The sequence below is a fragment of the Pseudochaenichthys georgianus genome, chromosome 21 (genome assembly GCF_902827115.2).
Source record: "Pseudochaenichthys georgianus chromosome 21, fPseGeo1.2, whole genome shotgun sequence".
In the NCBI taxonomy this organism is placed as follows: domain Eukaryota; kingdom Metazoa; phylum Chordata; class Actinopteri; order Perciformes; family Channichthyidae; genus Pseudochaenichthys; species Pseudochaenichthys georgianus.
In genome coordinates, this window is record NC_047523.1 from 19,251,121 (window position 1) to 19,265,637 (window position 14,517).

General features: G+C 41.9%; 1 protein-coding gene across 1 annotated transcript; it reads right to left on the reverse strand.

The window, feature by feature from the left end:
- Nucleotides 1-345: 345 nt before the first annotated feature.
- On the reverse strand, nucleotides 346-1,810 carry LOC139435935 (uncharacterized). The gene is made up of 2 exons (XM_071207014.1): nucleotides 1,781-1,810; nucleotides 346-1,410 (listed from the first exon to the last, which is right to left on the reverse strand). Exons 1-2 carry the CDS (start codon nucleotides 1,808-1,810, stop codon nucleotides 346-348), a joined length of 1,095 nt encoding a protein of 364 aa, XP_071063115.1.
- Nucleotides 1,811-14,517: the final 12,707 nt, after the last annotated feature.

Genomic DNA, 14,517 nt, shown 5'->3' on the forward strand with positions numbered 1-14,517 from the left:
ACCAACACATGTTTACTGAAAATATACAAGGACATCTTTATTTTATACAAAGCTCAATATGTTATGATTGTGACATGACTAAAAGGCCAATGTTTTTAAACTCATTGTGCAACCCAAGGTATACTGAAACTCATAATGACCACTTTAATTTCTGAATTGTAAATCTCCTCCTCAAATAATTCTGCGCCAAAACCAACCGTGTGTAAATTATTATATATTGGAAATAAGGCTTATAAATGGCACAAACAAAAGAACAGAGTAATGCATCTGGCCAGTAAATGCATTTTTAACCTGTCAACAAAACTAATGCGGTAACAAAAAAACTGGCCAAAAACATATATCCTCTCAGCAGTAATCGTGGTCCTGCAGCTGGACTGGGTTGTGGTCAGGAGCCGAGATGTGGTCTGCCAGTCTGTCTCTCCGGCCCTGTCCACCTCGCCCCCCCCTCATAGGACGAGGTGGAGACCTCTCTACCCCCTCCTGCTCCTCCTCCTGCTCCTCCAACAGTTCAAGAATGTCTCCTGCAGTAAGGCAGATGTTGTGTAGGACACAGCAGGCAGTGACCACAGCAGGGACAAAGTTATGGTTGACCTCCAAGGCCTTCGACAGGAGGCACCTCCATCGCACCTTCAGTTTCCCGAAAGCGCGCTCTATTATGCTGCGTGCTTTTGCATAGCAGCCGTTGAATCGGCTCTGTACCCTCCCCTGTAGTGGCTCCCGATACGGGGTTACAATCATTATGGGGTGTACAATGCAGGGGTAGCCACCATCCCCCACAATGAAGTACCCTGGAGGAGGATAAAGAGCCTCTTTATAGAGGGCACTGTGCTTCATGACACGGGTGTCGTGGACTGAGCCCGGAAATCCTACAAATGTTTGTAGGAATCTCCCCTTCCCATCGCATACAGCTTGCAGCTGTATGGATGGGAAGAGCTTCCTATTCACATAATCCTGGCCAGTGGGTCCGGATGGGGTCCTGATACGTATGTGGCACCCGTCTATTGCACCCACACAGGAACTGAACGCCGGGCTGTTGGCCAACTGCTGGAAGCCCTGCCCGACCTCCTCCAGCTCTGGACCAGCAGGCAGCTTTATGAGGGAATGCCGGAGAGCAGCGATGTCCTCCACTCCCTGGTGGACCAGTCTGTGGACCGTGGCGAGGGGTACCTGAAAGGCCCGGGACACCACACTGTATGACAAACCGTGTGCCAGCCAGTACACGGTCGTCAAGACAGTCATGTGGTGTCCCCAGGCCTGTCTCCTCTCAGGCCCCAGACACCGCATCAAGGCCTCCAGGGAGTCTCGGCGGATCCTGAAGTCCTTCAGCAGGCACCCATCACCCTCGAAGTACAGTTTAAGCAGTGGGACACTGCTGTTCAAACGTTTGTACTGAGAGTGTGGGTGCTGAACCTACAGGAAGAATAACATGTACAGAGGTCAATACCTTTATCCAGCAGACTAAACTCCTTTATCCCGCAATTTAAACTGCACATAAATATTCTGTCATAAGGAATAAAGCCATGGCTAAATCTGGCACATTTCATGGTCTCAAGTGCTCGTGTTAACTAATGTGCATGGTCCCTTCTTGAATAAATACAACTACATCATCCAAAACACAACTGTCTCTTTGACAAACATGCTTTTTCTCTGACTCTCTGGCTTAGGCCTATATGTGTCATGATTGTCTTGCTACAAGTAGTTGGTAATTTTTGTATTCCAATTAAAAAAAGCCAGCTATTTTTCAACCATTTCAAACATTTGTAAACAAACACTCAAATACCTCAAGATGAAGCAGGATGGCATTGCGCATTCTCGCTTTCCAGCGCTGGGAACGGCGTCTTTCCTCACGGGATTTAGTTTTCTGCTCGTGCCACTGCCATAAGGCACACACTATTGCGGTCTTCATTCTCAATATTGAGACTATAAATCAGAGGTGTGCCTGGACCTTATATAGGCTGTCAGGTCCCTCATGATTTGGTAATTGATTAGAAATTTGGTGCAGGTGTTTTGTCAAAGACGTGTGACTTGATGACTTATCATCTAATTAAGCCTAGTTTAAAAAGGTAAACATACTGTGTATAGTTTATCGACAGTCATTGGGTTTTTTAGGCGTTTGTGTATGTGCATGTGTGAATATATCAAACGTATATATATATAGCACTTTATTGAGTATTTTCCATGGTATTTTCATACTAATATTTTAGTGCGCCACAATACAGAAGAGATGCAGGCCTGTGTTACATTATACATATTCATACATTCTTGACATACTATGCCTTGTTGCTAATTGAATTAAAAGTAAATATGTGGGGGAACAATGTTCAGCTGATCTAACAGAGATTATAAAGTATGACAAAACACTCGACAGCTGATGCAGCTGTTGCCACGTAATAATGAACGGACGTCGCTTTAATATGACCGCTCAGAGGAGAGGAGTTCTCATTTCTTTAAACGTCTGCTGCTTCCCCTCCTCTCTCCTCGGTTCCCCTCCTCGGTCCTCCGCTCGCATCTCTAAGTATCGAGGAGGGGGAGTCGAGGAGGGGAGTCGAGGAGGGGAAATTTGAGTATTGAGAAGCCTCTAGGGTCCTCTGTACTGCAGAAATCCCCCAAAACCGCAGTACCTCTTCACACCACTTTTGCCTTGACAACGAGGCACAAGCATAATGTAAATATCTCCTCAGAGATGCATTCTTTGCACACTTCTTCTGTTCGCAGTGAGCAACTCTTCACCAACACACTGATTCAGAGAACCCAAAAGGTGGTGCAGAACTATCCAATGCTACTGTAATCACATTCCAGCTACTGAGAAAAACTCAATTTAAATCTCTCTCCCAACGGGTTACAAAATAAAACGGCTGAGTGTCCATATGGTCAGGAATGTTGAAACATGTGAATGTTAAAACAAATCAATGGCAGTAGTCTACCAAGATTCTTTACTCCATTAAAAGTAGTAAAACCACATTGTAAAATCTCTTTTTTATCTTTAGAAACCATGAGGAATGACAGTTCTCATAAAACACTATTCTTCCTTACTTCAGTTCTAAATCAAATGAGCCAGACAGGAAACCCCCTTTAACCACTTGCTTATTCTATTCTTTTTGAAATTGTTTATCTAAGTTGTGTTACAGGCAGGTTAGATCTGTAATGAATTAAAATCAATATTTAAGGACGTAATATAAGTTAAATATATTGCTAAGCTAATTACTGTTTTATTGTGAAGGCATCTCTGGCGAACAGCGGCCTTTGGCTTTTATTTTGAAAGGCCGTTCCGGAACAGTGAGTTTGATTTCTAGAAACACGGCAAGTTAACAATCGTTCTAATGCATTAACTAAAGTCGTGAAAGAGACAAGGAGGGGGAAGGCGTGTGGAAGCAAGCAATGAACTGAAAATGCCACCAATCCAATGTTTTAACGTGATGGCGCACATTGAAAACCGAAGCGGGCATAAGCACCCCTGTCATATACTGACAAGCGTTCAAAAACCCTTCTGCTTATCACTTAGGCTACTACTCTTTGTTTTATTCATAACCTAAAAATACAATTGTGATGAATAGCTTGCTCTTGTACCATTACATTTACCAACATAGAACAAGGTCTTTACTAATCAACAATGACAACCTACAGACAGCTTATTTATTTAAATATACAAGCCTTTTCTTTCGCTCCCTGTTTGATTCCACTTAAAATCAATCTCTTAATCTGTTCCCATTGCTGCCGGTAACTCCCTGGAATTTCAGAATTGTCTCTACTCTTCTGATGTTCCATATTGACTTCGCTTTTATTTATCTGACTTAATTAATATGTGTTCACTTGTCTATTGTCGTCGTTAACGTGCTTCCCCCCCTTTCAGCCACTAGATGGCAGCAGCAGAGCACAAATGAGCTTCACTCTTCTGAGTGCATTGTCTGAGCTCCACAGACAATCGCTCACACAGGTTTTTAGGTAAAAATCACACAGATTTATTCCCCGTACAGTTTGTCCAGCTTGATAATGTGATGTTTATTTCAACAGACAAGCAAGACCACGAATGATGCGAGCCCTTTATCACACGTCAGCCTTTCAAATTAATTTTTACAGACAAGGGAAACGAGAGCCGGTCCCGTCACACTTTCGGTGACGTTTGCGTTCTCTCCCAAGAATTGAACATATAGCAGTCCGCTGGCACTTTAGCTATTGGCCTTAGTCTGCTATTTAACCCCAGTTTTAAACGGCGACTCGATCTGAAATATCGAGTTTCCAGGCTTCGTCGTGTAGGAATTTCACCTCACAACCCACGAACTGCACCGTTTCCACGCCACTCAGGAATAAACTACCTGAGATCCACGCCAAACCGCTTTATATCTCGTCACGCAGGACTCTCTGTCTACCTTGCGATCAACGTTCACGTGTTTTATATAACTTTCCTAACATAGTAAAATATGCATTGTATATTCCATTTAAACTTCAAAAACACTGTGAAACGCCTACAGACAATCCTAAAGTTTTGTTTACCTTATTTGTAGTTGCAGGGCCCTGCTTATTTGTCTGAGATGTCTAACAGTGTTTGTTCCCGACCCATTCCGGTCGTCTGAATCCCTCCACAGCTCTGTATATCTGGCACATCGGGGTCACCATTTGTTAGAGATATGAATGGACAACTAGTCCGCTTTTTCAAATCTCCGCGCGTCCCTAAACAAGCTGGTTATATTACAGGAAGGAATCCAGAGCATACAATTAACCGTTTAACAATAATCCACTTTAATGGTAATAAGACAATGCAATACAATCAAATACAGTACAAAATAAATACAGATCTGTGGGATCCCACATTTACCTGATACTCACGTGAGCCAGCCAGAGGAAAGAGAAAGAGCACACGGGGTGGTTCCTGTGTTTTATACATTTCTAACAATGGGGGGAGTTATCTGAACCTCCCTTTCAGACCTTTGGCTGCACAAATCTCCAACACCTCACTTCCTAAGTTTCACTCACAAGACTGCCCTTGTGAACTGTTGCGCCTGCTTGGTGGGTGATTTAGTGTGAGTTCTGCAACCTTTTGGCTTATCAGTTTGGACATAACAGGATGCCTCTGTTCTTAATCTGGTTGACCCCGCGTTTTTGTACCACACAGTATTGACACCGTATATTTCCACTGAGGCTTCCTCAGCAGTTGGACTTTAACACGTACTGTACTTTTCCACTCAGACAGCTCACAGTTTTCTACACAAATCATTTCCCCTTTTAAGCTTATTCATATTTTGCTAACATGAATACATACAAATATTTCCTTACACTACTCAGGGCCATCCAATCTCTGTACTCCCAAAGCAAGAGCTGTGTCCGGGTCCTCGGCAGTAAGTCAGACCCATTTCCGGTGAGGGTTGGCCTCCGCCAGGGCTGCGCTTTGTCACCAATCTTGTTTGTAATATACATGGATTGGATTTCGAGTCATAGTCATGGGGGAGGGGGTCTGTAGTTCGGTGGACTAAGGATTGCACCACTGCTTTTTGCAGATGATGTGGTTCTATTGGCTTCATCGGTCTGCGACCTTCAGCACTCACTGGATCGGTTCTCAACCAAGTTTGAAGCGGCTGGGATGAGGATCAGCACCTCCAAATCTGAGGCCATGGTTCTCAGCAGGAAACCGATGGACTGTACACTCCAGGTAGGGAATGAGTCCTTACCCCAAGTGAAGGAGTTCAAGTATCTCGGGGTCTTGTTCTCGAGTGAGGGAACAATGGAGCTTGAGATGGGCCGGAGAATCGGAGCAGCGGTATTGCAGTCGCTTTACCGCACCGTCGAAAAGGGAGCTGAGCCAGAAGGCAAAGCTCTCTGTCTACCGGGCCATTTTCGTTCCTACCCTCACCTATGGTCATGAAGGATGGGTCATGATCGAAAGAACGAGATCGCGGATACAAGCAGCCGAGATGGGTTTTCTCCGCAGGGTGGCTGGTGTCTCCCTTAGGGATAAGGTGAGAAGTTCGGTCATCCGGGAGGGACTCGGAGTTGAGCCGTTCCTCCTTTGCGTCGAAAGGAGCCAGTTGAGGTGGTTCGGGCACCTAGTTAGGATGCCACCTGGGCGCCTCCCTAGGGAGGTGTTCCAGGCACGTCCAGCTGGGAAGAGACCAAGGGGTAGACCTAGGACCAGGTGGAGGGATTATATCTCTTCGCTGGCTTGGGAGCGCCTTGGGATCCCCCAGTCAGAGCTGGTTGATGTCGCCAGGGAAAAGAACGTTTGGGGCTCTCTGCTGGAACTGCTACCCCGCGACCCGACCACGGATAAGCGGGAGAAGATGGATGGATGGATGGAACTCAACAGTCAACTTTATATTTCTTATTGTCTACTCTAAAGCATTTATTATTTTCATTTTTCCCCTCTCATATGGTGTGGACGGATTGAGACAGCGTGGTGTCCAGAGAGCTGCAGAGACTTCAGGGAGAAACCTCCATGTGATGGACGTCCTGTCTGTTGGTTTGGAAAGGACTGAGGGTCTTTCCTCAGCGAGGAGGACCAGGCCTGATGGAGGATCCCATGCTTGGCAAAGCTGATACCAACTGCACAGGCCTAGTCCGTCACGTTATTTGACTAAATGTGTTTACTTATACATGTAATAGGTGTACACCTTCTGTCCATATGTGCTTCTTATTTAAAACATGTTTGATTAACTTTTGGTTCACATTTCAATAAATTGTATTTGCACTCCTTTCGTCCATTATTCTTACTGAACATGTTAGATTACACATTCACATCTGACTGAAGATTGGCCCCATTCATTAGTGACGTTGCAAACTCTGCGGTAAAAGGCACAAGTGTTGTGAAGCTCATAAAGTGAGGCAAATTGAAATAATCCGCTGGTGGAGTGTAGATGTGGAAATAGCTGCATTCGATCAGCTGACTGTGTTTTCACAATAAAAGTAGTTTCTTAGTGCAGTGGTTCTCAAATGGGGGTACGCGGACCCCTAGGGGTACGTTGGAGTACTGCAGGGGGTACGTGAGATTTATTTTATGTTAATGAAAAAAAAAAGGAAAAAGTAACGAAGTTTGAGCAGTGTGGGTTTTATATTAACAGAGTTACACATAATTCAAAACGCGAAGTGTAATAACTGCAGTGGCCTTCCTGTCACAAAGTTCCTCAGTGAAGCACAAGCCCAAGTTTCTCACTAAATTGTAAGTTATTCAAAAAATCAGTTCAATGCAAATAATGTCGTCTTAGTGTTATTGCATGATGTTAAAATTGGTTTGCCATGAATTTAGTGAAGGATTGTAAACATTTGAAATGTAGCATTTGTTAGCAAGTGTTACTCAGTTACAAGGTTGTTGTTTTAATAAATCAGACACCGATGGTGCAGCACTTTACTGTACCTCTTTATATAGGCATTTCTTCCCTAAACATTTTTTTTCACGCTGATCAGGGGGTACTTGGCTGAATTTTTTTTTCAATGGGGGTACATTATTGAAAAGGTTTGAGAATCACTGTCTTAGTGTACTGGTCTTAAAACCTCATAACATCAGCTTTTAATGTTCCTCTTGGATGTTCTTCTTGGCCCTCAGAGAAGGAGAAAATGTTGTGTCTTTCAGGCATGTCCTTTCCTGACAAAAATTACAGGAAAAATAAAACATATTATTGCAGAACAAGTGTGTTATTTATGAAAGCTGTGTGTTTGTGTGTTTAGGGGCTGTAGATATAATTATTTTGTAATTGTAATGTGTTTTGTTTTTTTTAAACTGAGCTACAAAGACAATCAGATTATGAATGAACAGAATGAAGTTCATCAACATTGAATATATGTTATTATCAAAATAATATTTAAATGTTATCAAAACGTAGTGCAACTGTAGAAGCTTGCTCTGTTGTCTCACTGAAAGAATAACTTTTACCACGTTTTTTCAAACAATATTGAGAGATAAATAGTAGCAGACAGTTCTCACTATGTGTTAAATATATTTGCCTTCAATACAATAAATTAGAAAGCTGACAAAGTAATATTGCTAAATATCTAATAGCCAAGTTTTTCTCCCGCCCTCTTCCTGGCCTACGACTAATTACCACAAGTGGCACCACCTGACACTTACAGCAACCAATCAAACGAAATCGCTGAAATTAAAGGCATAATCTGCTAATATTTGTATCAGTTTAGCCTACAGTTTGTCCTTAATATTGTTTAAAACTTCAAAGTAATAACTTACTGAACAATGTATATCCTACTTTGTTCAAGATTAAATCACCATAATCAGTTAAACCTTTGTTAGTTTTCCTGCAATTTATTAGCTATCTTGTTAAAATCCCTCCTTTTTTCACCAGGGCTACATATAAAAAACGTACAAGCAACCCATATTAAAGTGTCTAACCTTTAAAAGAGTGAATGTATCATTGAACCAATGAGAACTCACTCTTTAGGTCATATCAAGTCAACCCCCTAAATTTAGATGGCTAATTTTAAACTGTTGCCATTAAATGCTGATGCAGCTCCTGTTACCCCTTAGCCTTTGAAATGAACATAAATGACTGCTGTAAGAATTCAACCTGTTAAGCATGCTAACATTGCAGAACAATACAAGTTGGCCAAAGCTTGGCATAGCTAGAAGCAGGTAGTTCACAGCTGTGTGTTACTTATACTACTGCTATCAAGGCCTTATTGGATCTAAGCAGAAATATACTGGCTAACAGGGGATTAAAGGGTGGTCCAATCCTCCAAACATTACAGTACTTACAATTAGGCATTTCATATGACCTGTGCTCCAAAACAGGTAAAAGGTTAAAAGGTCATCCAAATTATGAGAATATTTACTAAATTTCACGTACACAGGGTTAATTTCTCATAATTGTTTACCTTGAACCTTTTTTTCCAAAGCATTACCTCTGTACATGTATTGCAAGTTGGAATCTGATTGTTAACTAAATAATTAAATATTAGAAAATGTAGTGCCCGTTGAGAAAGTCAACAGTGTCGGTTCCTGTCATTTGTTTTAGCCTGTAGTTGTCATCTTAACCCTTTGAGGGCAAATCCTGACCTGGTATCATACTTAAGAAACCCTCAGACAAAAACAAATGAGCATAAAGATCTTCGGATGCTAATGGGGCCATCCGTCATAATTTACTAGCTGTGATACACTGTCATTTAATTATCAGTATGTCATAATGGCTTTCCTTTGGTCTTCTAACGAACCAGATGTTATCTACAGAATACCGTACTTCCTCTGGGATCTGTTTCACATCAATGGTTGAACATACAGGTGAAAGATGATGAAAATGTAGAGATGCAGAGGAGATCGGACATGCATTCCTGGGTTGAAGCCACGGCAGGTCTGTACAAACATGCTCCATGTGGTAAGAATGATCAGCCTGGGAGAGGTCACTGTTTGCCTCTTATCCCACTGTTTGGACAGGACTCCAATAATCACACAGATCCTAGCTCAGCAGGACATTAAAAACAAGTGCACTGCATGACAAACCAGCAACCCCCATTTGTTAGGTATTAACTTCCCATCTAGTGATTCTCAACCCCGTGCTGTCTAAATATTTAGAGACGCTTTAAGACAACTGGTGATCTCAAGAAACATGCTGGATGAGTTTCAGAGTGTGTATTTTGTTCAAAAGCATTGACCACAGATCATAAAGACTGACAATGACCACATGCTCATAAGTCTGATAGACAGCCATTATTGGATTTTCATCACCGAATCATTCTCTGACCTAAGAGGAAAATTAGCAAGGAATTCCCTGGTCTTATTATTTCTTACCCGGCATGACACTGTAATGAAATCCGTGGCCTCTCTTGGAAAACATGTTTATAAAACTTTATTTTCTCAATTGTTTGACCTTTTAGACAAAATGTTTGATGGCATATTAAAACTTGGATTATGTTCACGTAAAGACGAGGTACTAAGAAATGTGTAGAAGATTAATCGATGTGTTAAATTACAAATAAATCACTCTTTGTTTCTTTAATTACATTACCCTTCACTGAGTCCACCACAGTAAATAGATTTCACTCAAAAATTATTATGGGAAAAACGACAGAATATTAGTCATTTCTAATATGTAGGTTTTAGGCAAAAATATTTTTTAAACAAGAATATTTCATATCCTTGGTTCATCGTAGTTCAAGTATTGATTTACTTGAAAATCTTATCTTAGTCAAACCTTAACTGAAAATTAATCACAGAGGTCATGAACTCACAAGCTAAGGGTCAAGGTAAGTCAGTCATTAAAACTAGTGCAAACACTGGGCCGAAGGCCAAACCAAATGTCTGTCCACTGTTTACTTCGACATTTTCCCTCCCAGATTGTTCACACACTCTCTTTTTCCCATTGCTCATCTCTAGCGTTGATGTGTGTGACAATGTGTCTGTCTACTCTCAGCCAATCTCAGTTCTCACTTGGTGCCAGCCGCTGGCACAGTGTCTGCTAAGCTATTGGAAGGGGAAGCTCATGAATCTATTTCAGTGTTTCCATCCACAGACAAAAAGATGGGGGTGGGCAGGCGGGATCTGAAACCCTCAGTGTCCTTATTCAGCTATTCATCTGTCCTCGGCAGCACCAGCTCTCCTCAGCCCAGAGGAGGAACCCGCACCTCTTTCTGATGTCCAAGATAGAAAATCCCCAAGTAAATGGAGCAGATGAAAAAATGGAATATCCTACTCTCTGCTACAGACACCGTGAAATCAGTGTTTGTGTGGCAGGATGGAAAAACACCAAAATGAAAGTCGGCTATAGAGCAAATTGAGAATAAGATTGTCAGTAAGTAGAATTCAGCAATTTTTTGCCAAATTGCAGAGTGGAACCTTTCATTAGAATGTGTTGAGAGATCATAGTTTCCCTTAGAGCTATTGCGCCTTTTCATGTTTATATAATGCATATCATGGGTTGGAGCAATCATCTGAAACCAGATTCCACATAGTGTGGCTCCAAAGGTTCACTGAGCGATGCATTCTTGGACCTGAGACTTTGTGCTGAAAGGTAAAAGTTGAGGTTTGAAACAAACATGTGGTCGCATCTGAGCTTTGAGACGAGTAATATCTATACAAATATATATCATTCCCACCAGAACACTGAGATCATAGGAAATCATCAAGTCATGGCAGAATGCATTATGGAATGTGGATAATCCACACAACTGTGCATCGTCTTCTGAAAGATGAGCATATACTGTACCGCTGGTGTGAAAGCATGTCGTCTCACGGCCCCAAGCCTGAGAGCTTTGACGTCTGCCAGCATCGTCAGAATCAGAGCAGATCCCCGAAGACGATCCGACAGCAATCACAGAGAATAACTCCCCCCACCCTCTTTCCTCATCTGAACCAGCAATAAAATGATACCGGATTAATTTGTGTTCTTTTCGTAAGCTGTGAAGGGAAAAAAATGCTTAGTGTCCAAAATAATGAAACATTCCATGACACGTCCTTATCAGCCAAATGAAAAAATCACATTATCTTCAAAAGGGGTTTTAAATGCCCGCCCGCCCATTTGCTCGCTACCTCGAGCTGCACGGGGAATATCAACTGAGAGACAGTATTTCGCTCAAGTGCTTAATATTCAGTTCTCAGCTATGTAATATGCAAATTCATAGGGGTCATGCAGAAGTCACATTGGGAAAAAAATGCCTTAAACTTAATTTGAGAGGCAGTTGGAGATTTCTCTAAGAAAATCAGTCAGTTATGGATAGGGTTCAGTAAAAGTCAAACCGGCAACCTTCTCTAGGGAGAGCAGAGGTCCCCGCAGCCCTGACACGCGTTGATCTCTTCAGATTCACTTTGCCTGCACACTTTAAACCCAACAGCTCCCACATTAACATTGAGAATCTCCATCAGTTTTGCCATAAGAAGTCTAGTGCAGCAGAGGAGAGCATGCCCCACAAATGAGATGGTCCAGACTCTGATGCCTGCGAAAGGAAAGCACATTTTGTCCAGGGACATTTATATTTACTTGCACTAGAAAAAAAATAATATACATGTTAAGTCACGTGGGGGCTCTTTATCTTTTCTCTTGCTTGTACATGCATCCCGAAACATAAAGCTCAACCACCCACAAGATAAATCATCATCAACAAAATATTGATTTAGAGTATGTCAACAAAAAGCAGTCAAATGACTAAAGTTAAGACTAAAGTGTGTTAAAAAAACCTGATACCTCTGAGGATGGGATATTGATCTGTCTCCAATGGCTCCAGATGTGCCGTTTTGTTGTGGCTGCACACGTTGTAATGTTAAATCTATTCTGATACTGCATATCCGGTAACAACTGGGGATTGTTGCCCTGATCATGGCCCAGATGATGCCAAAAAAAGGGACGGAGGACGCCGCGCCACAGGCCTTGTTAATCGCTGCCAGAGAGGAAGAATTAGCCATTTGAAGATGGGCAGGACTGATAGAGGGATCATGAAGCTATTAACCTCTAAACAAGCTGCTGAGAGCCCAGCAGATGGCGGGGCTGATGGTGAGCGTGCTGCCAGATTGGGCTGTGAGCAGATCGACAGCACAGACTTCTCATGGATGCTGATAGAGTGTTCCTCCCAGGCAGCACAGCACGTGTTTAAACAATGTGTGTATGCTATGCATGTATGTGTGAAGCAGTGAAATATAATGTGTGTCTGCATGAGAATTTACACGAGGGGTAAAAAGTCAGAGACATGTTTTTCACACTTTCTCTTAACTCTAAGACCCTTTGCTCTTATTGGTCAATATATTGATATTGTTTAATATGCAGTATGTTTTAAATGTCATTGTGGAATGGAATCTGAATGTTTTCCAGAAAGTCTTTGCACATCTATTAGAAACAGTTAAAACAACAGGGCGCTTGCAACTTCCTGACACTTATGACCACTATTATTTCAAAATAATTTAAAACCACATACAGCTATGGAATTTGCCCACACCACAATGGAGACCATAACACATCTTTCATCACTCTGCTCCATCTTTGTTTTGATTGTGTTTGACTTTGGCCATCTATTTGTTTGCTCTTCATAACAAATAAATGTGCTCGAGTTGACAAGGGTAAACCAGCAACCACAGAACACTGAGACATGAATGCAGCAAAAACATGACGGCTTCAAGTCTCTGTCTCTTTCTACCAAATAAAGACAATGGGTGGAAGCCTCTTCTTATTCTGGAGCACTTCGCTAACGGATGGTAGTTTTGGAGGCTTTGACTTTTGTTGAGATTTATGTCTAACTCCTAAAATATAATAAAGAGAGACTTTACATTTGTTATACTCCATTTTAATCTTGAGTCTTTTAGTCCATGATATTGCTTGTTGAAATCGTCACAGTTATTATTTTATGACAATGTCTCCGTCCCAGCATCTTGTCCTAGGAATAGAAAAGGACGTAACATGTATGTTTAATTTCTGAGTTGAGCTACAGGCATTGATCCTATTAACCAGTGATTATGAGGGTCAGGAACACCCATTTTGTGTTCTTTGTAAAATACTTTCTATTAACTCTTTGAGACGTTAGAACCATATTAAAATGAAACAATCTTAGAAGGGAACATCGAATGGAAATACTCACACTGTAGCTGTTAACTGTTATCAAATCTCAGTCCATGTCCGAGTCACCTAGGGAGAGTCGGAGTCGAGTCCGAGTCACCCAAGGAGTGTCCGAGTCGAGTCCGAGTCGAGTCAGAGTCGAGTCCGAGTCGAGTCTGAGTCATCATTGCCTGTGTTCGAGTCCAAGTCCGAGTCACCCAAGAAGAGTCCAAGTCAAGTCCGAGTCACAAGTCTTCATGTATTAATCTTAGTGGATATATTTGTTGAAATGTAGCTGTAGCTCCTCTACATTGCTTTTATCCTGTCATGTTATACTAATTTGTCTATGCACAGTGGCTGACAAATCTATTTATGTTTTTTAATTTAATAAAAAAGGATAGGTACACACTAATGCAGATTTTGATTCACCTTCATCTGATTGCAGTTTTGTTAATACAATAGATGGTTATTATAGAAAATGATGCAACCCTTGAGCGTACATTTCTCAGCACCATCGCAATCCCTGATTCTTGCAACACTGTAGGAAATCATTTATATCAGTGGCTGATGACAGATCTCAGCCGAATGCACATTCATGTACTTGAGGGGATTTTCACACAGTGTCATAATCCTTCGTGTGTCATGTTTTATTCAAAAGTTATTAACAAGAGGCTCCTGTTCAAACTGCAATTGATTTAACAAAAAAATAATCCACGGTGAGGCCATGTTTTAAAATTCCCCAAAATGTAGGTTAGGATATGAACAAGAGCTGCAGTTGTGAGATGAAAGCAGAAACCAGAGCAAAGGGAGGAACACACGTCTCATTAGACAGTGTGAGGAGTTCTCTGTGGACAGCATGATTTTAGCTCCAACCTTTAGATACACCCCAGGTACACAAGGGGGAAGTTAGGGAAATGGATAAAGCTCTGTGCTTTGAAATGGCACACATACGTTTGGGAGCAGTGCAGGTCAGCGAGATGGGAGAAAGGTCATGGAGGGAGGTGATGTGTTTGGAGAGGAGAGGTGAGATAATTAGCTCAAACCTCCATTTAGAAGACAAGTGGTGCCC